The following is a 24,464-nucleotide window of genomic DNA, read 5'->3' on the forward strand; positions in this document are numbered from 1 at the left end:
AAGGTTGCCAGATGTCTGGTCAAAAAAGCAAATAACCGCCGGGCCTCTAAAAACATCCTCCTCAAGGCAACCTCCAAATGAAGTTAGTAGTTGCATTTGAAGCGTTATCTATCTCTACCTGCTCTTTAAAAGGTTGGTTGCACTACTCAGTTGTTGGTACAATGGTACAATAGTGGTATGAACTCAAAATGAAAATGTTTTACAGACTCACACTTTGAGACCTTTTTTTTAAATCTTGGCCCTTTTATATCCACTACTGTTGCTACGGTGATATATATTCTGTTATGTAAGCAAATCCTTGTGAGAACCTGCTGTGCTTATCATGTATGGGGACCACAGAACATTGTACAGCGTGATTGAGGGAGATCACTTGCCAAGCCAATCGGTGCAAATAATCCCGAGGTCATTTTTAAAATCTTTATCCCATATTACCCTGTGCCAAAGCAATTACATCCCTCTCCAAATTACTTAGCAAAAAAATCATTAGTTAAACTGCTGTTATTATTCCCCCTGACTGCTGCAAATGGGCCCTCAAACTGCCCCAAAATTGGCAAATCTCCTAACGCGCGGCATCGTCCGGACCTAAGATGCTTAAATTAGTCTTGCGTGATCCCATGGTTGAAAAAGAGAAAATATGTAATAGTGCATGCGTTTGTAAAGCTGTACATGTACACTTCATGTCTTCCAGTCAGTGTTTTTCCTTCATTTGGGTGTTGGTCGTTGGACACGACAGCTCTGATGAAGCAGTCATACAATAAGTAAGCCTGCAGAAATGCACATTATCAATTGTGCTTCTGCTTTGTTCAGTACAGCTTATCAGTTGTAGATAACAGAATTAGGTTGGAAATTGTTTTCTCCCTCTGTCGCCATCCTGTGTGTGTTTTTTTCCTGGTTGAAAATAACAGTCAAGTTGGTTGCGATCATCACTGTAAAGTTGCATGATTTTTACAGGTCACATTTCGCTGCTACATAAATAAAAGCAATCTATTGTTGTCAAAAGCTGGAGTGCTACTTTTGCACTGCCTCTCATACCAATACAAAGGAGATAGCAGTGTAATAAATGTGTTTGGCTGCAACATGAGCTCAGCCTGCAGCTGAATTTATATTATGTATTATTACTATTAATGCCTCTTTGGATACTTACTCTGAAAAATGTGCTAAAATAACAGTTTTATGTTCACTAGGGTTTGGGTTGCCGTACATTATAAGGTTCAACAATTCTTTCATAAAACCATGAGCTGAAGTGTTTCTTTGCTATGTATTGTTAAAAGCTGAGAAAAACATGAATAGGAGATCTTACATGGTTTTACCATATAAACTCATTCTCAGAAATTCACAAAATAACCGTCGTGTCCAACAAGCAATTTAACAGGTAAGCAAATTCACAGAGCTCCCAATCTCTATTCCTGCTGCTTGATTACGTTTTAAGCTGCATATTTTACTTCCTGCATTTTTGAATCTGCAGAATAGATATATGCGATAAGTACATTATAAGTATAATTCAATATTAATAAATTTAATATTTTCCTGGTTAGAGGAACAAGAAAACCTTTTTCTGACCCAAGTATGTTTTTTGTAAAAATTATTAGAGCCCTCTAGACATGAAATAACACCCCTATAGTCACCTTTACACTTGTATTACACAGTATTGTAGGCATACCATCCTAAACATACAGTAAATAAGACATACTTGCACGTTAGCATTGGCATAATACTTTCTTTTATTAATGATGGACATTCAACCACAAAACATCCATCTATTTTCTATGCTGATTATGCTTGTTTTTATACATTCATTCATTCATTTTCTACTGCTTTTCCTCGCAAGGGTCGCGGGGGGTGCTGGAGCCTATCCCAGCTGTCTTCGGGCGAGAGGCGGGGTACACCCTGGACTGGTCGCCAGCCAATCACAGGGCACATACAGACAAGCAACCATTCACACTCACATTCATACCTATGGACAATTTGGACTCAGTGGCCAATTAACCTAGAATGTTTTTGGAATGTGGGAGGAAACCGGAGTACCCGGAGAAAATCATTTTTATACAGTATTTCATTATTCACATTTTTTGACATTACTCCTTTGACAGCTGTATTTTATTCTCTGGGGGTAGGATCACTGTGCCTCACCTTGAAAACCCCTCCTGTATAGCAATTAGCACAACATTGCTACTGCTAGCAAAATATCACCATCAAATAATTGACTCCTGTATCTATGTTACCAACGATGCATGCTCAACTCCATCATCAATCTGTATTGTTTGCACAATCGAGAGACAAATACAAGCCAAAAGTCGGCATCCCCTGAGGAAATAATGCACTTGTTATTCAAAGACGACTATAAACGTTTTCCAGAATCATCCCAAAATGTCATGCCAATATATCAGTTTCACATGCTTGCAAACAATATTAGTTTGGAAACCCCAATGATTTCCTCTCTTCGACTGTCCATCTTTTCTCCTACCCATAATTCTTTCTCACAACCTTTCTTTCTCGCTAACTCATGATGATTTATGGATATCTTTTATCAGTGTTGAAGTGAGAGCTCATCTTTTGTGAACTACTCGAGTCGCATCAGCATCGAGCGAGTGTATAACAGGACCAAAAAAAAAAGAAGTGCGGAGGGGAAAAAAAAGGGAGGCGCTGACTGTCTCAGCCTTCATGTGCTTTAATCAAAGCCATCCATCACGTGTGGATAATTAGACAGCGGCATGGCTCTCATGACCACGGCCCATCGCTTATAACCAACACACACACCTGCATGAGCACCTACCTTCGTTTCTTTACAAAACACAAAAGAAACCTCCCGTATCCATCCATAATGCTAACAACCAGTCATAGCCAGTCGGTCGGACCAATTAAATGCAGGATTAACACTGCGAGTCCAAGAGGTTTGCAAAGACCTAGTTAAAGTCATTGTAGTAAATGTCAAATTAAAGCCAAGCCTTACTGTGGGCGGTTCAAATTGTCCAACCTTCTCCATCTATCCATTTTCTATACCGCTTATCCTCACTAGGGTCGCGGGGGCACGCTCTGGGGCCCCCAACCTTCTATATGACATATAAATCTATTCTATTGTGCAATCCATGCTAAATATAACGATACCGTCCATTACAAGACACTAGAAACACATCTTAAGCACTACTGTGGTGCGGTTCTACGCCAATGACTAGCCAAAGTGATCTAAAAGCAGATTTATTGGATGTTAGTACAGTAATTGGGTGGCAATGTGGTGGAAATGTGATATCAAACAGTAGTGTTTTTATCAGGTCAGTATTGGCTTGAATGAGTAAATCTCTTACTTTTTAGGTGGTTACACACACTGAATGGAACGTGAACTATCAATATTTATACAAGCTCTGCAGTGCAGTGATGCTCCAGGCAAGAGGTCCAAAATGATACAGTATGTTGGTCAGATTCTCCTGACACCTCCACACAAGCAAGAAATGAGTCTGCCAGTACGATTTTATAAAGAAAATTAGGCTAACAATAACCTTTTCCATATGGATGTCAGCCAAACTGTGAGAGTCGGATCTGGAAAAAAAAAACCCAAAGCCAATTTTCCTCTATGCATTGCAAAAATAAAAATGCGTTCCTGTGGATTATAAGGCTGTCACTAATGGTTCTCGCAATTAAATAGCAATTGAGGATGATATGTATTGCAACTACAGATTAGCACTAATCCTCCCAAGAAGTCTTTATATATTATGTTAGCTCATAATCAACCAACAATGGTGCTCGGAGTGATCCTGTTTTAATGGGCTTTCTTATTTCACTGATGAGGGAATTGAGAGGGTCCGTAAAGGATTTGGATAAAATAAAGACTATAGAACATGTTGATGCTTCACCCAGCGAGGTGTCTGCTGACTAAGACCAGTTGTCCTTTTACCCTCCCTTTCGTCCTCACACATCTTTTAATCGATCACGAGCCAGCGGCGAGGACGCAGTATGGAGATGTTCCAAGGGAAGGAAGTGAAAACTACCCAGGATTTGTTTTTCTCCCCCATCTCTTGATTTGTCATTCCTGCAACACCATCTTGCGAACATTCACACGCAACAAGGGCCTGAAAAAAAAACTGCATCCCCCCCGTGTGTTGTTATCGCCTCATCTGCTCATCTGCTCGCAGTTTTCCTCGCTGCATTTCATTCTCAGTCATGACTCAGTTGTCAGTTGTGCAGGTAATGAGAGGCTTTGAGGCCAAAACGTATTAAAATTGAACAAATAGCTAGTAAAAACGGTCTGAAACCAAGTGTGTGTGTGCTGTTTGGGGATCATGTACATGTGACGGTGTCTGTGTGTGTTGTGTGTGTTCTGTGTCCATGGGGAAATGAGGGCAGTTGAAAATTTGAGCCACTCACAGCCTCTTGCTCCCTCTGTGACCTGCCCTGCCACTCACAGCTGAAATAACATGCTTGCCACACACACACACACACGCACACGCACACACACTTGACTCGCCTTCGGTTTCAGAAATCCATATTGTGTTCTTTAAACTTTGAGTACTAAATACAAGAAGCCATCCACTTGGAAAAATAATCCTACAACGCTACATTGTGTAGTGGCATCCACAACAACACACATCTATTTCCAAAGCATGCATGACATCAGCAAAGCTGAATGTTTCTGTCCATGGTCCTTGTCCTTATATATTTGTGGAAGAAACTACTAAATTATGAAATATTATAAAAAAAAATGTTCCTCTGTAATAAATGCCTTACCTATATTAAACACTCTCTGCAGCCGAGTGCATATATTTTTATTTATATTATGGCATTTTTCCATAAAAACAATAGGAGAGGCTATATTATTTTGGATTTTAATTAATTCATTCATTCATTTTCTACCGCTTGTCCTCATGAGGGTTGCGGGATTTTAATTCAAATATGTAAAATAAAATATGTCTTTAATAACGTAGAATAATGTCATGGCTGGTCTTTTATGAGTGACATTTTCACACTGGTAAATGACACACTGCCTCGCTGACAGGATAGCTATGATATGATGTGACATGGAGGCGGTATATGAATGGACCGGGCTTGCAAATGTCATGTTGTAGGCAATGGTTGCTATAGCGAGAGCCACCTATAGCAGCCAGACATCCTTGAGTGGAAGCAGAGCGATGCAAATAACCTTCATCGGGTTAAATGCATTTGGATACATTCTTTGCAAGAGCACGTCACGTCTCGAGTAATGTGATGATGTTTTTTTTTTAATCATTTTGTCATATGGCAACTACTATGCCACAGAGTAAGCAATATTGCAAGAATTATCATATAAATGACTTTTTCTAGAGATGAGCCTTTCAAGCTCCTGGATAGACAATTGTCAGTTTGGCTGCTATAGCAACGACGATGCCAACCAAGAATCTATATGTCCATACATATTTATAGAATAAAGTATTAGTTAGATAGATATGCCATATTATAATGCCATCTATTTTTTAATACAATTCCTTTCTCTAAAAGTACTGCATTTATCCCGATCTTACATTCTTTCCCTTTTACAGCACGAGCAAACTTTCTCTTATAGAGCAGTCCCCGTTCTAGCCGTCTCCCGTCCTTATCTGCATTCCCCCGACTGTGCTGAGACACTCCAAAGCTCTTCTTCCCTCATTAACTCCTTTTCATGTGGCTGCAGATGACAATAACTGGTTTGGAAACAGCCGAGAATGGGATCAATAGGATACAAGGATTATCCCCGGCTCACACCCACCATCACCACACCCATCCTCCCAGCCACTTCCTGTCCTCGTCTCACCCAGACCAATTTCACTTGGCCTTTCTTTTCCCCATCTTTTGTTTCATAATTGATTCTGGGTTCTTTATTTTAACCTCCATTATTCATTAACTTTATGCGCTTGAGCTTCCCTAAAATCCTTTCTCACGGAGATGAGAGCGCGAGTGAGTTTGTGAATGTTGTGCCCCGAACAAGAGTGGAGGTGACATTACTGGCGCATGCTTGCACATACCTAGATCTGTGAAATGATAGTGACATTTCATTAGAGGCTGTGACAAATGTGATGTCATCTCTTCATGAAACCATGACCCAAAAGAGGAAGGCAAATAGAAGGAGGGTGAAGATTGGCATTTCTGGTGCTAGATATGGCTGATCATTCATGTCTGGTCTGTTTTATGTTCAGTATTTCCACGAAAAACTATTCTATTAATGCCTCTATTCAAAATCAGATGGGATAAACTCCATCATAAACCGAATGAGGATTAGCTGTGGCTGTAGGCAAACTCCTGATGTAGAGTCTATTAACTCCACAAGATGTGTTGTGCTACACAGTTGTTGGCTGATATATTTCTGTACTGTTAATATTGTCTGCTTTTGATTAATGGCCAGTTCTGTGTGTGGTACACACATGCTATAATTAGCATGTAGCAACGAGCATTTAAGTTTTCTTCTATACATTCAGTCATCCCTTGTTTATGGCGGTTTTAATGGCTACAGACGTGACCACAAGAAGGGAATTTTCATAGTTTATGACTTTCTAAATACGATTTTAACCATTAATAGTAGAAATGTAGACATTAAATAGCACCACTATAGTCACATTTGCGCTCCCATTATTCTTTGTTTACAGTGTTTATAGCGGGGCAATAGCCCGGTGAACTGCCAACATGTATGAAGTTATCGCAGTCAATATGCAATTTGACAGACTACATGGCTGAGTACATGCGGCGGGAAGGTAATCTAATTGAATGTCATCTACCATTACTGACGCCTGGTGACCGTCATCATTCTGCTTCCACACAACCAAAAGGCTGACCTCCTTTTTCTCTCACTGTTCTCTTCCATCTCATCCATCTCCACATTACACTCCGCATCTGTTTTCCCCTTGTTTGATTTTATCCTGGAGTCACTCCTTCCTTCCATCTCTTTGTCCAGGTCCTCTACATCTTATCCCTCTGGATAGGATTCTCAGGTTTCGGCTGTAACTGCTTTAGCGCCAAGAATAATGGATTGTAATTCACTGCCAGTGTCTATCTGCTTGTCGGGAGTCCCACTCATGTTTAAGTCGGGGCAATGTAAACTGTGTGTTTGGAGCTCATGTGATAAATGATCTAACCTCCATCAAAACCAAAATATAACCATGCATAGTTTTGTGACACATCCACCTGATACTACTCATCATCATCATCATCACAGGCTCCAAGGTTCCCATCTCCCAGAATATGAATAATAGAGGCATCCCATATGTGTTAGCCTGTAAAACTAGATCACCAACTGTGGGCCCGAGGAAGCTCTTGGTAGGCCGAGGGGTGCCCCAGGGGCCTCCTGGGTGTCATGGGTGCAGGCTGAGCAGACTGTCCACACCTTTGGGGGACTTATACACACATGCTATTCAGACTGTACGGATTTAAATACACATACATTTGTTAGAATGAGCTGATGGCTTGTATTAAAGGGGTTTGATTGGCGCCTCTGCTGGTTGTGCTAAGTAATGCACTCCATTTTCCATCACAAATGTCTTAGCAAAAAAGCCACTTCCGTCAGTACTCATGACTTAGCCGGTCCTTTTTGCATGCCAAATTGAGCATATCATCAACTTTTCATTTTTTAGCCTTTAAGGCATATGTATTTCAAAACCAAATAGCGTGCATCCGATATTTCAAATTCTATTCTTCCAAAGGCTTCAGAACCCAAATGCAGCCCTCCTATTTAAATGAATGTTGATGTCTGCCTCCCCGAATCATATCAGTGTGCTGCGATCGTAAAAATTGCAGAATACATCAAATGAATGTTTCTCAAACCGCTGCAGCAGCAATAGAAATGGGCAACAATAGCTGCTTGGCTGGTGATGTGAGTTCAATCATTCAAACGCTTCTCATAAGCAAAATGAATAGATCTACACTAATCCATAATCACCACTTGAACGATTCCACTCAAAGTGCCGCAAGCTAGCACAGGTCAACCGGCAAGCACACCTTCTACCTTCCCCGTCCATTCACCCCCTTCACTGCCCAGTTTCTACCCCGCCCATTTAAAGGCTATGATTTGTTTTCTTTTCCATCATTTAGTGGATTTAGCAGGACGCGCTGCTGCTGTCACAGTGCTGCCGGGCCTTTCCCCTACGTTAGCGCCAAGGTTGCAGGAGAGCTGCTTTGTTTGTAGAGATGCGCTCGGCAATTCAATTTCACAGCCTCGTCTCACAGGAGAGCCGCACGGGCATCAGGATTTGAGGGGACAGTAATTGAAAGGCACTGAGGCTCATCCGGTGTCCTCTTTTTTTTGTATACCGCTTGTATTCATAAAAGTATGTGTTTGCACTGGCGTTATTGTTGTCGGAAAGTACTTTTGGTCACCTATTGTAGCTAACCATAAACCCCACCGACATTCCGCTCTTTGTACCTTTTCCAATGATTGTTTGATTTGGTTTTTTGAAGATAACTACTGTCGATACTGAAAATGGGCACTGGAACACACGTATCTACCAGAGCGCTTTGATTAATTGAGTAATAATCTTGCGTTTCAGTTAATCAGCATCACTGTAATTGTAGTAAGGTCTAAATGCATGTTTTTGCAGTGATTCTGGCCAAAGGAGAGAAACACGAGTGGGAGTCATACTGCATTATTCAGAGATTATGCACCATCTGCGTGCATATCCCAATGGACCTGCTAGAATTGATCCACAACCTTTGACCTTTTTGCATCCCTTCACTGTTTTCCAACCATCCTGTCGTATGCGGTGTGGTCAAAACGCAAACTGGACAAAAACAAAACCTTTTTCGGTTTGTCCACTCTGATATTCAGTTCTGTCAAAGGCAAAATGTTTTGACTTTTAGTTCCTGAAGTGATAAAATACAGTATACTCCAGAGTATATACCATATCTATCATGTTGTGTTTCACTGTATTTTTTTGGGCGTGGAACCATGGACACGCCTAAAAATAGAACAGATCTAGAGAACAGGAAGAGTGCTTACAAAGATTTAACATGGACAAATGAACTGACAACGAGCTGACCACCTAAATAACTCCCACAGTGCCATACAGGAAACAAAAATAACAAAATAAAACATTGAACAGGAAATAATGATAGAACGGAGAAAAACCAGCCCAAGAGTCCAATGGGAGGCATACTGTGCCATACATCACAGACTTACAGTACTGATCTAGAGTGAACAATCAAAAGAAAGTCTTCCATCTAAAACCTCAATGTGCATGAAGCTGTACCAAAAAACTTTTCAGTCAATTCAGTCTTTTACATCCTTGACCTGAGGGGTTCCACCGTATCTTTGTCAAAGTGGCCCCAGCCTTGACATGGGAAAAGTCGAATGTGGAAGCAAACAAGCATGATGAGCATGAACGAAACGGCTGAATCTCACAGTCATCAGGGTTGGAATACTTGAATACAAACTACAACATGAAAGGCCAGGATCTCACGCGTCAAAGAGCTCCCCTCTGATCAGACTCCTCCACCCTACTTTCTGGCTCCTCCTCAGCTTTGGTTTTCATACTGAATCACAGTTTTACTGTCTTGTCACAGCTGGCGCAGCAGATAAGGCTGTTAATGGTTAGCATCGATGTGATGAGTCCAAATGCTTCCACTATAATAGCGCCCTTGGAGTTGAGTGAGGTCACACTCACACATGCTTACCCTCATACACCAAGCGCTAAAAATGTTCTATCTAATAAGACTACTGTGTCCGTAAGAGAATCTGCTTGATACACGAGGTCAAACTAATGCAATGCAGATCCTGCCTGATTGTGGTTAATTAGATGATGGGAAGTGTGCGATGACAAGCTGCTTAGTCTGATTAGAGAGATCAGCTTCCTGTGACAAGCAGAACTTAACAGTGCACGCTAAGCTTGACGCCAAGCACTTTGAGCATCAGAATCGTCTCCCCAACCAGCTGGCCGTTGCTCTGGCACAAATCAACCAAAATTGTGTGTTTTATTTACCGCTACAATATAATACCAATCATTTTAACCCAACGAACTGTCCACTATGTTACATGGTTAGATTGGTTGTTGTTTGTTAGACGGCCCTGAGTGAAAATTTTCAAGTCAATCCGACATGTGGGTCCAAAAATGTGCATAGTAAGGTTGGGTAATGTGTGTAGAAAGTGTCTAAAGCAAGCCAGGGTTCGGGGCAGCTGCTTTGTGGCAACATTCGACCCACTGTCAGTAGTTGTTTCTTCTCATATAAGTCCCAGTCCTGGAGAATCTGATTTTTACCTCCAGAAAAAAATCATGTCTGGAAACAACTTCAAAGTCCAGTCGCTAGTCATGTATGGGACTGTGATGCTAAAATATTGTTGAGTCGCTCGGCTAATCCACATGTCTGTACAACAAATATCTGCTCTGTCAAAACCAAACCACAACCTTTTCTACCGGTATAAGGCTTTTTCTTATAATTGGAAGAATTTCTACCCTCGTATGATTTCAGCAGACCTTTGATCTACCATGTTATAATAACAACATGAACAAGAGTGTCAGTGTCTTTCAGACCAATTGTTTCAAGATGCATCTGATTACAGCAGCATTTAAAGCAACCGACAGTGAAATTGAGGCAAATTCAGTGTGCCATAACCTTATTGCTTCTAATTGCCACTTTGACAATATTTGCATATCCCAGTCATTAATTATTGAAGAAGCACGGGAAGTATTTGACGGGTTTCAGCCATCGTCCTTGCCAAGCATGCTACCACAGTACTGCACATCACTTTGTGTGCCGTTCTGACATCTCTGTACAGTCGAGTAAGCGCTGCAAAGAGGCATACAAGCAGGTTTCCTGTCATTTTGTACTCAAAAGCGCAGGCAAGGCTGACATCCTTGCTTTTTAGAACAACAAAAGAAGCATTGCTCAGCTTGGACAAGGGTCAGCTGGATGTATCCAGTTTGTTTGCAAACTAGATGTGAACCCTTCACTATCCATTTTGTTCATCTTACATAATACCGCTCGCGTCACTCCCTCCCCATATCCAAAATAATCGGAGTGTGTTAGTGCCAAAATGAATCTTTGGTGCTCACTTTATCAAACATAAAAGCCACGGTCTTATACAAAAGAACATGTAAATGAATGTAAGAACTTAGCTGGATGCTCTCTGCAGGGATGCTTTCTTAGCGGGCGCCGTCTCGCTTGTCTGTTTACCGCCGAACGGCTTTTCAGTCACACTATCAACTCACCAGAGACACAAAAGTCCTCAAAAAGTTTTGCAAAGATTGTCCCTCCGAGTCTGTTTTTCTCTGATTATGGATGTATCTCTAAGGGCTCAGTTGTCTGCAGTGAATGGTGACGGACATCCTCACCAGCTCAGTGACACAAGTGTATATGCAGATTGTTTGTGTGGCTTCAAAAATAATAATAAGTCCCATTGCACACATCCCATCTTGCAGAGAGATAAAAAGAAACTGTTGATGAAAGGCGAGCCTGACGGACCCCGCCCCCTTAAAAATGGAAATGCACTCTCTTGTCATCCACTTTGGCAATTTTACTGTTGGAAACACACTAATCATGCTTCCATTGTTTTCCATTACTGCGAGTGAGACAGGTAATCAAGTGTTAGAGTGTTTCCGTGAGCTCTCTTCTCGTTAGCTCTCATTTGCATTTCTCCATGATCGGAACTGCTCTATGTGAAATTAGCTCAGCGAGAAGACTTTTTTAATCGTGCGTCCATTACCGCTACTATTATTCATTATCGCTACTATTATTTATACAATATATAATATATTCACCAGTGAGAAACTTGCAGTCTAGTTCAATAATTCATGGCTTTAAACATGTGACTTGACCTTGCCAGCTCATTTTATGTTTGATTGACAGCTTGCAGCTAGGTTTTTATCAACAGAAGATAGATCATTTATAAATCAGAGCACATAACCAGCCCAAGGAAATTGATCTACGGTGGTTTTTTAGAACATAAAATATCCCTAGAGTAATCCCTCGCCAATTTCACAGCTTCACTCATCATTAATTAATTCCTAATTAATAATTCATGCATATTTAACCAATCTTTCCATATTTTTTTTTACCTAAATGAAGCATTTGCAGTCATAAAAATGACTAAAATGAAAAAATAGAAATATAAGGCATTCAGACAAGGCATTCGAAACGGTTACAATGACAAGTAGTACTCTACGCTGGTCACTAGGTGTCAGTAATTGTACTGTAGCACTAGATTTGATTGGCAGAACTGAGAGGGGATTGGATGAAGGGAGAGATGAGGATGTGAAACAGATAAAAACAAAGGAAATATATCAAATATATGAGAGATGTGAGAACGTGGCCAACAAATAAATGCAGCGTTTGAGCACTAAAGCGTGATCGTGGGAGCATGTCTACACCCTTCAGCAATGAGAAGGCGCGGACGCAGTTGAGATGGAACGTATAGGTTTCAACAATGGTATGATAAACGAGGCCCTGTAGTCGCGCTGATTAATGAAGTCTTTATTCTCTCCTGCCCACCCTCCCAATTTCCATCCTCACTCTGGTCTACACTCACTGTTTTGCTTGGTTAGATTGCATCGATTTTTGTACTTCATAATGAGGAAGAGCACAAAAGCAGAGTAGTTTTTCCCCCCCTACTTTCCGTCCTCAGCAATACTTATTCTTTTGTCTGGAGCTTCAGTGATTGTCTCCTGAATGTCACCAGCTTTTTTTTTTTTAATCTCTCCCTCCCTCATTTTCTGCAGGCAGTTCTGATTGATTCTGAATGTTGACTGGAATGAATGAGGAGCCCTTCCCATTTATTGCACTACTGACTTTTCTTTGTGTGCTATTTGAAGGTGCGTCAACCAAAATACCAATTTATTCATTTCATATGCCCTGTCGGATTTCCCCTTGCCTCGATACAGGAGCCGCCACTTTGGGGTGTCTTTTTTGAAGGAGTAGTGTAGTAATGAGACATGGCACTGAGAATATACCATTAGATAGTATCTATTGCAGAAATGAAATTACCCTCAGTTAATTCAATTTGGATAATATTAGCTTAATAAAAGAATAGTAGTGTGTGTGCAGCGCACCGTACTGACTATGAATTGAGCAAATATAATTGTACATCCATGTAGCATATACAGTAGCTGCAACCGCTGAATGGGCAATGAGCCCGGCATTCAATTATAGAATTCCATGTTCTCATCCCCAACAAAAGGAGATAACAGTGAGAGAACGTTCATCATAACGGTACCTTGAAAAATCTGGTGTGACCTCCTGCATTGTCAACTCACAGCTCAGTAAGCTGCCTTGTTAGCCTCTCTGTAGCGAGTGAGAAATATGTGGAGGGGGTTAAGCGTGTGCTAAGCTGCACAGTCTCCCCGCTTGTCACCTGTAACATATTGCACAGCTGTGTCCCTGCTACCACGGGTGACCTCTCTGCACAACTCAATTGCCCCCCTATTGTGTGGTTCTGGAGGTTTGTTTACAGTAGGATTGCTGAATGTATAGAATACATTTGTATAATGCATCTTGTGGGGAAGGGGACATCCGCTTTATGTTTAATTGGCTGGTCGTATTTGGGTGAAATGGGGGCCAAATGCAGTGCACCCCTTGGCTGTGACCAGCAGAGGTGTTGTTGATTCCGTCTCAACCAGTTTGCAATTTAAAGAACATAAAATACCTCAGCTATAAGAAGTTGAGTTACAGCCACACAACACCTACAGGAATTGAAACAGGAGTGCAGAACATTCAGAGGGGCAAAAAAGCAAACAAAAATTGCTGCTTTTTAGTAAAAACTGTATTCGGAAGATCGTAATCAGGTTTTCTAAGGCATAACTACATGAATATTGCATTTATTCATATTGAATCCTACTTCATGGAAATTCACTGATTGGAACCAAACAATCACGATAAGCAAAAGACGACTGGATACGCAGAACAACAGAACATTGACGAGTTGGATTAGCAAACAAACATTAGCTACACTAGCATAGCTAAGTGAGCTCCATTACAGTCACATTTTCACCTCATGCTAGGTTAGCCTATTTACTGATGAAAACAAAACCTCACCTTCACATGTGTAGCTGACATCATCGGCAGTGGTCCAGTCATTATTTAAAGACGTGTAGTGAAGCCTTTTTATTCAGGACGAAAAACCTGCAAAAACAAAATCAAGCGTTATATTGCCTCTTGTCTCCAAAGTGTAGCACAAAAGTGAGGGTGATGACGGATTTTTCTCACCATTGGTGCTCGTAAACATTACATCCTAAAGTAAATTTTGCATAATAAGGTACATTTAAAACACTTGTAAAATCCTACAGTGCACATTTAGTGTTATGCGACTCATTTGTTTGATATTTGGACTGATGAAGAAAAGAAAGAAAAGGGAAGCATTGGATCTGTCCTCAAAGCGACAGAGTAGCAACCCTGCATCAAAGACCGTGCACAAGCAGCCGCCGCCTATACGCTTACATTACGTAACTATAGATACTGCATATTTTGCAGGTGTATTTGCATTTCAACATCTCTGCTTCTAAAGGCAAATAATTAGTCCCTCGTAGGCTAATTCAAAACTGATTGACCCCATTGATCCCGGTGGACTCTCTCATCATTTCATATGCAGATAAGTGGGAGACTAGTAACCTAGTTCACCTAGTAACCTAGCAACAGTAGAATCAGCTGGTTAGAAGTGAGTGCGTATGGTACTGACGGTGTGTAATTTGCATGTGGTCACAGCTGCAGCCAACGACTCCGGCAAGGGAATGGTTGCCGGGAATCTGTCAACAACCTGGATATTTGTGACTTCAATTAGAGCAATCAGTCACACGGCATGCTGTTAATTTGTGAGTCACCTCTCTTTTCTGATTTGTCTCTCCTGTCAAGTGCTTGTTGCAGTGATTTTTTTTTTTTTTTAACACAGCTTGCCAGTCAAACAGAAGCTCTGGGACGTCATCTTGAGTTACTGCAGACATTCTATTTTGAGATTAAGTGAGTTTGTTCTTGACCTTGGAAAGTGTATTTGACATTTTCAAAGAAAAATCCATTTAGTAGCTGCAGAATAGTATTTCCTTATATCTTACTGTCTTCCCCAGCAGGTGGACTTTCCTGAGTGGCCATAGATCGTAAATGATTCATTTCAAAGTTAAAAGCAATCCTTGACCTTGTCAATGCAGCCTCCCTGAAAGGTCCATTCATAGATTGTTACACGTTCTTTATCTTACACCATGCTTACATCACTGCTATTAACCGTGTGGAAGAAGATAATGTATTACAATCCCTCATCTGGAAGGTGATCGTAGAGGTAAGAATTGATGAATTAGACAATGTTGTTGAAAATAACCTGTGTACAGTAATTAGACTGGAGATGATTCTGGGTGAAGCTGCCAGCCTGCAAGCCAAATGTGTGACGTGAGCGTTCTCTGAGCTGCGTCTACCTTCATCTAGTTTTGATTATCTGTCAGGAGAGCTTGTAATACAGCACAACACAACCTAGACCGGGGAGAGATGGCAGGCTTTTTGGAGAGAGAGAGATAGAGAGAGAGAGAGAGAAAGAGAGAGTGAGAGGGAACGTAGGAAAGAAACCCAAAAGTGAAAGAGAGTTGAAAAGTTCATTAGCTGTTCAGCAGCCATTCCTATAGGGATAAACAATGATGAAAAATAGATTGTATTAACTCATGTATGTAATCCATATTTCAGGATGTACAACTTGTATCTGCCTTGGTAAAATGCTACAACATGAAAAAGTACACGGTGACCAAAGCAAAGGCAAATGAGGGAGTCGGATAAATCGAATTAAGAAAGTAGGAGGACGTCTCGATGGGAAACGAGAGAGCGGGAGCACATCAAAAAGGCAGAGCGGATTAAGACAAAGTGAGATATGAGAGGATGAAAGTGGGAGTAATATCCAAATAAGCTGTATTTACATGTGTGCGTGCCACAGAGGCGCTCCCTGCAGAAGGCCCGGTCCCTGACGTCTAATCTAATGAGCTGAACCTCCGAATGAGCCTGTTATGCTATTCTCTTATTATTACCTTTCATCTCCTGTTATGCGGGCATCTCATGTCCTCAGCAACATCCCCTCCTGTAACTGAGGTGGAAAGAGAGAGAAGGTAAGCCAATTACTCACAGGCAACGGTGTCCAAGTGTTGTTTGTATTTTTTTTCTTATTAAGTCACTGTCAGAAGCCTTTTCAGGCAGGAAAGGGTGCTCATTTCGTGGTGACGAAGCTGGGCTTGTTTTGACACCCTTGAGCGATATGAACAGGGGCCTCACCATGTCGCTGTATCACAAACAGGGGCACCGCTAGGAATTCTGGGCACCATCAAAAAAGTCACTTTGGGCAGCCCCTGAGTAGCTAGGACCTGACCCATTAAAATCTATTTTTGTACGATTTGACTTTAAGCTGAATTGAGTTAGACGCATTTTAGGAGTATTACAAATGTATGGGAAACTTTTAAAAGGTAGCAGTTGTACCATTACACCAGTGGGGAGTGTGTCAATCATTGTGGCAATGAGCGTGGTGTCAGATGACTTGTCTGGTTTTTTCTCTCTTGCCTCAGGCTGACTTGGTGCTTTACGCCTCACGGCAGCGATTCGCATCCTTTGCGCATTTGCCGAGAATGGTCCCTTTTGCACCAAAACACAAGCCATGTTCTTCATGTCGGGAGGGGCGATTCTGGATATGAAAGATGGGAAAATGGGTTGCACTGTAGAGCTGCGAGAGGAAAACAGGGGTGTACACACTGGAATAAGGAGGGGGAGGAAAACCAGGAGAGCAAGACAGAAGGAATTGCCCCCAAGGCTCTCTTCCATTTTGCCCTGATGATAGCAGCATATTTCCCAAGTGCTGTGGACATCATCATGTCTGTCACACATATGATCCCTTGCATGCATGCTGACTTCCACTATGGAGTTTATTTGAGACAGAAGCATTAAGCACTCAGGGGTGCAACTGTACATGTAAACCAAGGTACGTTTTTTGGGCTACGGTTTCTGTTGCACTCATCTTTGGCAGTTTATAGAGGTGAAGTGTACAAAAACAGGGGGTATGAGGGGGGATCGAAGGAGATCCACCATGTCTGAGTCGCCTGAGTCTATACTCCGTCACCGAATGCCTCGTCTTTTTAGCACCCTCATAGCAAAATGTTGGGTCCATAAGGTGGATTGTCCCGTTAAGGGCGGACTACTGCAATTAACTTCTTTATGTTGGTGTATGATAAGTTCAAATCAAGTATAGGCTATACTTGTTTGGGAATATGTGCATTGTTTCTACTGCACGATAATCTCATTCTTCAACATTCAATTGCCAGTCCCTCAGATATCATTTCTTTCATGTCCAGTGCATTTGATTGAACGGTAGCAAAGCACAAGGAATGTACACGTGACTGGAAGCATCTGCACTGCCATCATTTTACACCAACTTCTGCCTTTGAAATTCCCCAGCTACAAAGTCTTCATCTAAAATAGATATAAAAGCATTTACCCGCCTTGCAGGTGCTTTGCATTTTTTAAAACCCAAAGCCATTACTTTCAATCCTATCTTTGCATGTCTCTCCGCCTTATTCTCTGTCGAGCCTTTCCCGCCGTATATGGACACAGATGACAAGTTTTCCTCCCCTTCCAAAATGTTTCCCATTATCTTCAGGTCTTCCTGGATCTTCCAGCCAGGAGACAGATGCATGTGTGTTCATGTGAGAGAAAAATGAAGACGTAGCATTCATGGCGAGAGATGACGTAGAGTGTACAAATGATTCCCAGAATGTAGATTTGTCTGGCTGCCAAAGAATAAATGCATGCCAAGAGACAGCTGAGCCAAACCTATTTTAATTCCACTTCCACATTTATATTTTTTTTTCCTGCCACACTTTCCATGATGGAGCTGGTACCTTTGGACTCTACTGTACTCTCTCCTACAGGGCTAATAAAAACCGCACCATTGTTTTCTGCTCATCCTCTCACTCTCTCAAATGCATCGACATATCAGCATGGAGCTCACGCTTCATTGTATCTGCGGTCCAACAAAGCCAGTGTTCAGGCACACAATGCTTGCCGCCTCGCAGCATTAGCCATTTCAATGAAGGCAAAGACAGGGGCTGGCTCGTGCCTGCCTGCTATTGTCTGCCTTGTAGCAAAAAAACAGACAATAGCAATACATATTGCATTTTCCACATGTATGACATGAATGTCTTGCTTGTGGTCAATGCATCTCAAAGAAAACGCGGTGCAACATTCCACCTTGCATTCGCCTAAAATGTTGGACAATTCCCACACAGTCTCTCACTCACAGTTCACTGGGAGCAATTAGACCTTCAGTATCTTGCTCAAGGATACGCCGATGGGAACCTCTGCGCGCCTCAAGGTTTGAACCTGACACCTTCAGATTACAGAGCGGCCATTCTATTCACTGGATGGGGGGGAGAATTTAATAGGGTAGTCAAGGTCTTGAAGTTATAGTACATCACTGATGTGAAGTACCCCGTGACCCGTGCTCTCATGGAGATAGCGAGGACAGCGGGCCGACTCAGCTGTTAGCAAAGTGGGTCAGAGCAGCTGGCATGATCGCATAAATATTTAATGAGAAGCGCTCCAGAGTAAAGCCTCTGCAACAGTCAGGTTGATGCTAAGCAGTGTTAAACATCAGCAGCATGACAGCGTGTTGTCGCTCCAACTCCCCACTGAATAGTTGGGCCTGCAAATTCAGGGAGAGGAAAGATAAAGATACAATCCATCACAAGCGGATATGCGTCCATCAAAGAAGTTGGTATCGAGTCAGTACATGCTGACATGGGACTCGGCAAATTAAATTTACCTGAATATGAAACGTTCTCTAAGCCTGGAAATAAAAAGAAAGATAACCGTACAATATTAAGTGCATGAAACATAGTGGCAAACACAACCTTCATGTCAGTGATAACAGTTGTGATGATTATCAACACATATTTAACATTTAATATTAACAACTGAACGTGTCATATATTTTATTTTAATATATTTTTCAAATATATTTCAAGTATTTGAAAAGGCAGTATTATAGTCCACAAACTTTCTTGCCCTTTCTCTCCATATTCATGCTGTCCTCAGTCTCCTCTTGGATAAAATGTGTATCCAGACCAGCTGGTATTATTGCAACTGATGTGTACAACACAGCTAGTGTTTGTGGAAAAATGCCGCACATGAGGATAGCAGTTGCTCCTAGAGCGTACAATGCTTCTGGCCTGAAATTTGGAAAAGTTGTATAGAAAATGAATGGAAGACTTGTTTCTTCGCCTATGGTGTGAAATTCAGTTAAGCATTTATTATGTGGGGCGGCACGGCAGTCAAGTGGTTAGCGCGCAGACCTCACAGCTAGGAGACCAGGATTCAATTCCACCCTCGGCCATCTCTGTGTGGAGTTTGCATGTTCTCCCTGTGCATGCATGGGTTTTCTCCGGGTACTCCGGTTTCCTCCCACATTCCAAAAAAACATGATACGTTAATTGGCGACTCCAAATTGTCCATAGGTATGAATGTGAGTGTGAATGGTTGTTTTTCTATATGTGCCCTGTGATTGGCTGGCGACCAGTCCGGGGTGTACCCCGCCTCTCTAGGTTCCAGCACCCCCGCGACCCTCGTGAGGAAAAAGCAGTAGAAAATGAATGAATGAATGAATTTATTATGTGCTTCCACACATGTACTAAAAATGTTAACCATCAAGTTTGGGGATAACATCCAAAAAAGACTGCCTTGGTGAACCAGATGACATATCAAGATGTCAAGAATGAAAACAAACATTCGCTAAAAGGCAGAGAACCAGATGGACATGTTAAAAGGGAAGGCTGGAGGAGGAGAGGAGCGTGGCGAGGGACAGGCGTGACTGCTGGATGGATAGAAGTAGGTCAGGAGGAGCGGCTGAGAGGAGAAGGTGACATGTGGAGGGACAAAAATAATAGGAATAGCTGGAAACTTCCTCTGCTGCTGTCTTTAGGGTTGTGTGCGTGTCACAGTGATTGGCAGCTCTTCTCGCCAGCAGCCTGCCACAAAGCCGTCTTGATAAACACCTGATTTAATTTACTCCTGCAGGCATAACGACATTGTGCACTTTGTTGTCTATTCACACTGCTCATTGTATTGTATCAAGCCTGTTTGGTGTTGGTGTATTTGAAAAAACACAGGGACGTCTTTATATTTGTGGCCCTCAAGTATGTATTGTTTACCCTCACCAGACACTTCCACAATCTAATGATGAGCTTTCACCAAAAAGGAGATGCAGGCTGTCATGGCTACACCAGTCACATGGCTGGATGCCGTTGAACCTCCCGCAGAGCTCCTCTCATTCAGCCAATCAAAGCCAACTGGCCACACTCTATACTGAATGATTATCTCCCCATATGTCCCCCGATGTCTCATCTGTGCAAGCACACATGCGCCCGCCGAGTTCCAGGCTCCTGAGCCAATTTAACTCTAACCATATTTAAACATGAAGAGGAGACGCATATGTGCATTAGAACGTCGCTCTTTTCTCACAATTACTGTGTTGTTAGAGCAGTAAAGTGGTTAATAGAGATGTGATCATAGCCACTGCTGCCAATAAACTCTCTTTGATTCCATTTGGAATTGAATCATCGGTTGTAAAGCACGTGGTGACAATGACTGAGATATTATTCCTATTTTTCATACAGCATACAATATATGATAATGTTGTAGCGTCTTCGAGTGCATTGATTTCACATTCTGCATTTGTTTGGTTTGGTTCACCCCCCCCCCCCCCCCCCCATCGTGTTCAAGACAATGGTATCTGTGTTAATTGCAAGCACTCACATGGTGAAATGATGCCATAATTGATCGGGGAGAAAAATGTATGAATAAAATCAGATCCCCGACCATGGCCTCCGCAGGATGCAGTCAATCGATAAACACGTCGTTTGCCTCTGCTGTAAATCATGTGACTGTGCAGAGAACCCCTTTAGGCATGGATGGAGGAAAGAGGCAGACAACATGAGGAAAGGGGTGGACGTGCACCATGAAAGACCTGAGGTGGAAAGCAAAGAGAAAGACTAATACTGTTGATATATCAGCCCGCCAGCCATTAAGATGAACGAGCTAAAGAAATCTGTCTGTGGTCGCTCTCTGGAGCTTGTTGGATGGATGCTAACCGTTACTCTGCTTGATTTAGCATTTTTTCGCTGGTAAAAAAAAAAATGAAGCGTACAGCAATAAATATGTTAATCAAAAGACAAAACATTGTTTTCACTTCATCATGCCACTTCACAGAAGACAGAAAACAATCTCCACATCAATCTGCAAAGTAATCAACTTCAAACAAGTCACATTTCATACCTGAGTTTACTCAAGGTACCATTTTCAAGAATTATGCTTTTTTGTTTCAAAGGATGCCATGGGTATTTTGACCGTTATGCAACTACATTGTGAAATATCTGCTGATTACAAGCCAGAATAAATGATTAAATAACATTTCCCCCCACAGCTAACCACAGCTCCTTTGTGCCTGCAGGTGAGACTTGTGCAGCCCTGTCACGCCCACAGCGCCCCCTTTCCGCCCGGACGGCCCATCACGCCCCGGTGCATATGAAAGGGTACCATGTCAGCCGTAGCATGTCTCAGCATTCCTCTGGTGGTGGCGGAGGAGGCCCCTGCCATTGCACCCCCGAGGACTGTGACGGCCCAGGCAGAGAATACTATCACGGTCACAGCGATGGCCACTACTATCCTGCGGGAAGTGCAGCTGAGGCCTTGGCGCTGGAGAGGCACCACTCCCATTCACATTCTCATAGCCACTCTGGTGGGGGCACCTTCCCCCGCTCCCACCTCAGCCATCATCCGCCGCCTCAGTCGTTTGACTCGTGTGAAGACTGTTTGTCATCAGGTCACGGAGGGAAGATGCACCGCATCCCTCCAAACCTGATGGACCAGTTTGAGAAGCAGGTGCCCTTCCACCCTGATGGCTTCCACACGTTGCAATATCAGCGCACCACCAGCGGGGGCGCTGAGCCACGCAGCGAGAGCCCCTCGCGTATCCGCCACCTCGTCAACTCCGTGCAGCGTCTCTTTGCTAAGTCCCATTCGCTGGAGGCCCCATCCAAACGGGAGTACAACGGCACAAGAGGAGGTGGGGACTACAGAGGTGAGAGAGGAGGAGGCCACAGGAGTGGTGGGGAGGACAGCGGGGGTCACTACTCCGGTCACCAATCTCGTTCTGCTCGGAGGAACAAATCAAGAGAACGCAGTAAGAGCGGGGACTCTCGGCACGAGTCTGGAAGACGACACCGTAGCAGGACAGCTGGTTGGTGGAGCTCTGATGACAACCTGGATAGTGACAGCAGCTTCCTGGTGAGTGGCGGCAGGCGGGGATACCCCAGTGGGCACGAGAGCCTGGATGCAGCCATCCAGGAGCTCACCATGAAGAGGCCCAAGGAGCGAGGTGGTGGACCGCCACCCGGGGAGTGCATGGCCTGCACCACTATTGCCCTGGCCGGAAGTGAAGGGGGTGGACACCACAGTCACCCTGGTCATTCCCTGAAGAGGAGCACGTGGTCGGCCATGACAGTCAGTCAAGCCAGAGAGGTGTACCCTTCCAGGGGGGGCGGAGGAGGCTATGATAAAGCCCTGGTGCCTATTGAGAACAAACTGAAGGAAAGGACGCTCCACTATCTGCAGGTGAGTGCATGCCTACAGGATTTTGCATAAGAGGCAAAACACTAGTAAATCCTGTGCAGACTTTATGAAACGTACGCTAGCGTCTGTTCATGCCCACACGAGTCTGCTGATGGATCGCATTGGGTTCTCAAATTGCGTTCGCACGCCTGGCAATTTGCAGTTAGCGTAAGCAGCAGCACCAATAAAAGGAAAGAAGGCAGCAGACGTAAATGTGGCATGCTCACCACAAATCAACAAACCAGTGTGAATAGCGTTTAGCCCTGACAAAAGCAGACGAAGAGAGCAGAAGGTAGGCAGAAAGTGACGTGACTGGTGTAAGAAACTACGACGCTGTCAGATCTCACTGTGGAGGTTGTGGTCAGTCACTTGGCCGCATTGTGCAGCACCGATCGGGCCCTATAGGTAGCACGCCTCTTTAGATGTGCAGAAAAGCTAACCGCCTGCTGTGTCCGGAAAGCCACCTGCCTTCTCCTCTTTCTGATGCCGCTCCCCACCACAGAGCGTGTGCGTCACTTGCTGGTTATAGAACACTCCCTGCTGGGCCTGAGGTCCACTACGTGATGTCATAAGGCTCTTTATCTTCCCACCGGTGGGCCAAATATGTCAACATCCTGTGCATCATGTCTTACATGGACATGGTGCCCTGTAATTGCCTTCTACGCCTGATTTTGCAAAAATAGTCTTCAGTAAATGAACACACTTAAGATTACATGCCAAACTGATTGTCTCTCACTTTTTTTTCCCAGTGCTTCTTTCACTCGTTTTGTGCACTTCAAATTCTGATTGACATGAAGGCACACACACACACGCATGTATCGAGTACTCACAAGTCCCCCACTGTGTCGCTGCAGAAGCACTGCTACAAAAACAGCAGGTAGCCACAGAAGTCCTTGGTGTTTCGCCAACTTTCATCCTTTAGCCACAGCTGAGGTCTGCAGATACAAAGCGTGTGTGTGTATGTGTGTGTGTGTGTGTGTGAGAGAGCGAAAGAGAGAAAGTGAGTGTGTGTTTCGATGGGCCTGTGAAGTCTGACACATTGATGCATGGCTTCTGAGCAGCTTCCTTAAGGCAAAGCATCAGCTCTAATTTGGTGCCTTGGTAATTGTAACAACAGAGCTTTATTTATATTACACATTTTTGACAGGATGGAGAAACCAAATGTTTTTGTAATTTTTAACCACAGTTTGGGAGAGTTAATCTTCTATTGTGTTCATGCAAGTGGAATGAAAGGTATTCTCCAAATGTGTCACCATCAGAATTCATTTCAACTTAACAATTGCGGCACTCAGATTTTAATATCTCCATGTTGGCGTCCCACTGCCACTGCCTCTCAAAGCCCTGTCATCAGGCATAATAACATTAATCATGCTTTATTAAAGGGCAATTCAGCTGGCAGCCTGCGGTCCAAATCTGGCCTGTGCATGACATAAAACCAGCCTGTGACTTCAGTTTGTAAAATGGAAGTGACTAACTTTTTTTTTGTTGCATAGCCAAGTGATTCTCAACTTGTGGGTCAAAGAGCTGATTTGAGTGGGTCGCAAAAAAATTGTCCATCACCTTGCATTCTTGTCCGTGCTCTTTCCTTGCTGCGCCGCCATGAGGTGCGTGACATGTTTATCGCGTGAACGACCTTGAGTGGGGTCAGAACCGAAGGTGCCGTCTGTTCGACACACAGCTGCTGATACCTGCTGAAGAAGAGTACACCATAAAGAGTGAGACAGCGTCTCACAGCTGCAGCTCGTGTTGTGTTGCGAACAGTCCATTTAAAAATAATTATATTTTTGCCCAGTACAAAATTGTCATTGACGCATTCAAACATTCGGTGAGTAATAAATAATGTAGAAATGTCATCAAATGCCCATCATGTGTTGATCATAAAATGCCTGTGTCTGATAGATAAGGAATGATAAAAAAGTGACATGGAGAGA

General features: G+C 43.0%; 1 protein-coding gene across 1 annotated transcript in view; it reads left to right on the top strand.

Moving 5' to 3' along the window:
• The window catches only part of dlgap3 (discs, large (Drosophila) homolog-associated protein 3), a 68,991-nt gene that overhangs the window by 32,141 nt on the left and 12,386 nt on the right, over positions 1 to 24,464 (top strand). The window contains exon 3 of the mRNA XM_058046308.2: positions 21,374 to 22,536. Coding sequence (XP_057902291.2) covers positions 21,448 to 22,536 — 1,089 coding nt within the window. The 5' untranslated portion in view covers positions 21,374 to 21,447. The remainder of the gene's footprint in view (positions 1 to 21,373; positions 22,537 to 24,464) is intronic.

This window comes from Doryrhamphus excisus, linkage group LG7, assembly GCF_037039965.1.
Source record: "Doryrhamphus excisus strain RoL-2023G ecotype Guam linkage group LG7, RoL_Dexc_Guam_v1.1, whole genome shotgun sequence".
NCBI lineage: Eukaryota > Metazoa > Chordata > Actinopteri > Syngnathiformes > Syngnathidae > Doryrhamphus > Doryrhamphus excisus.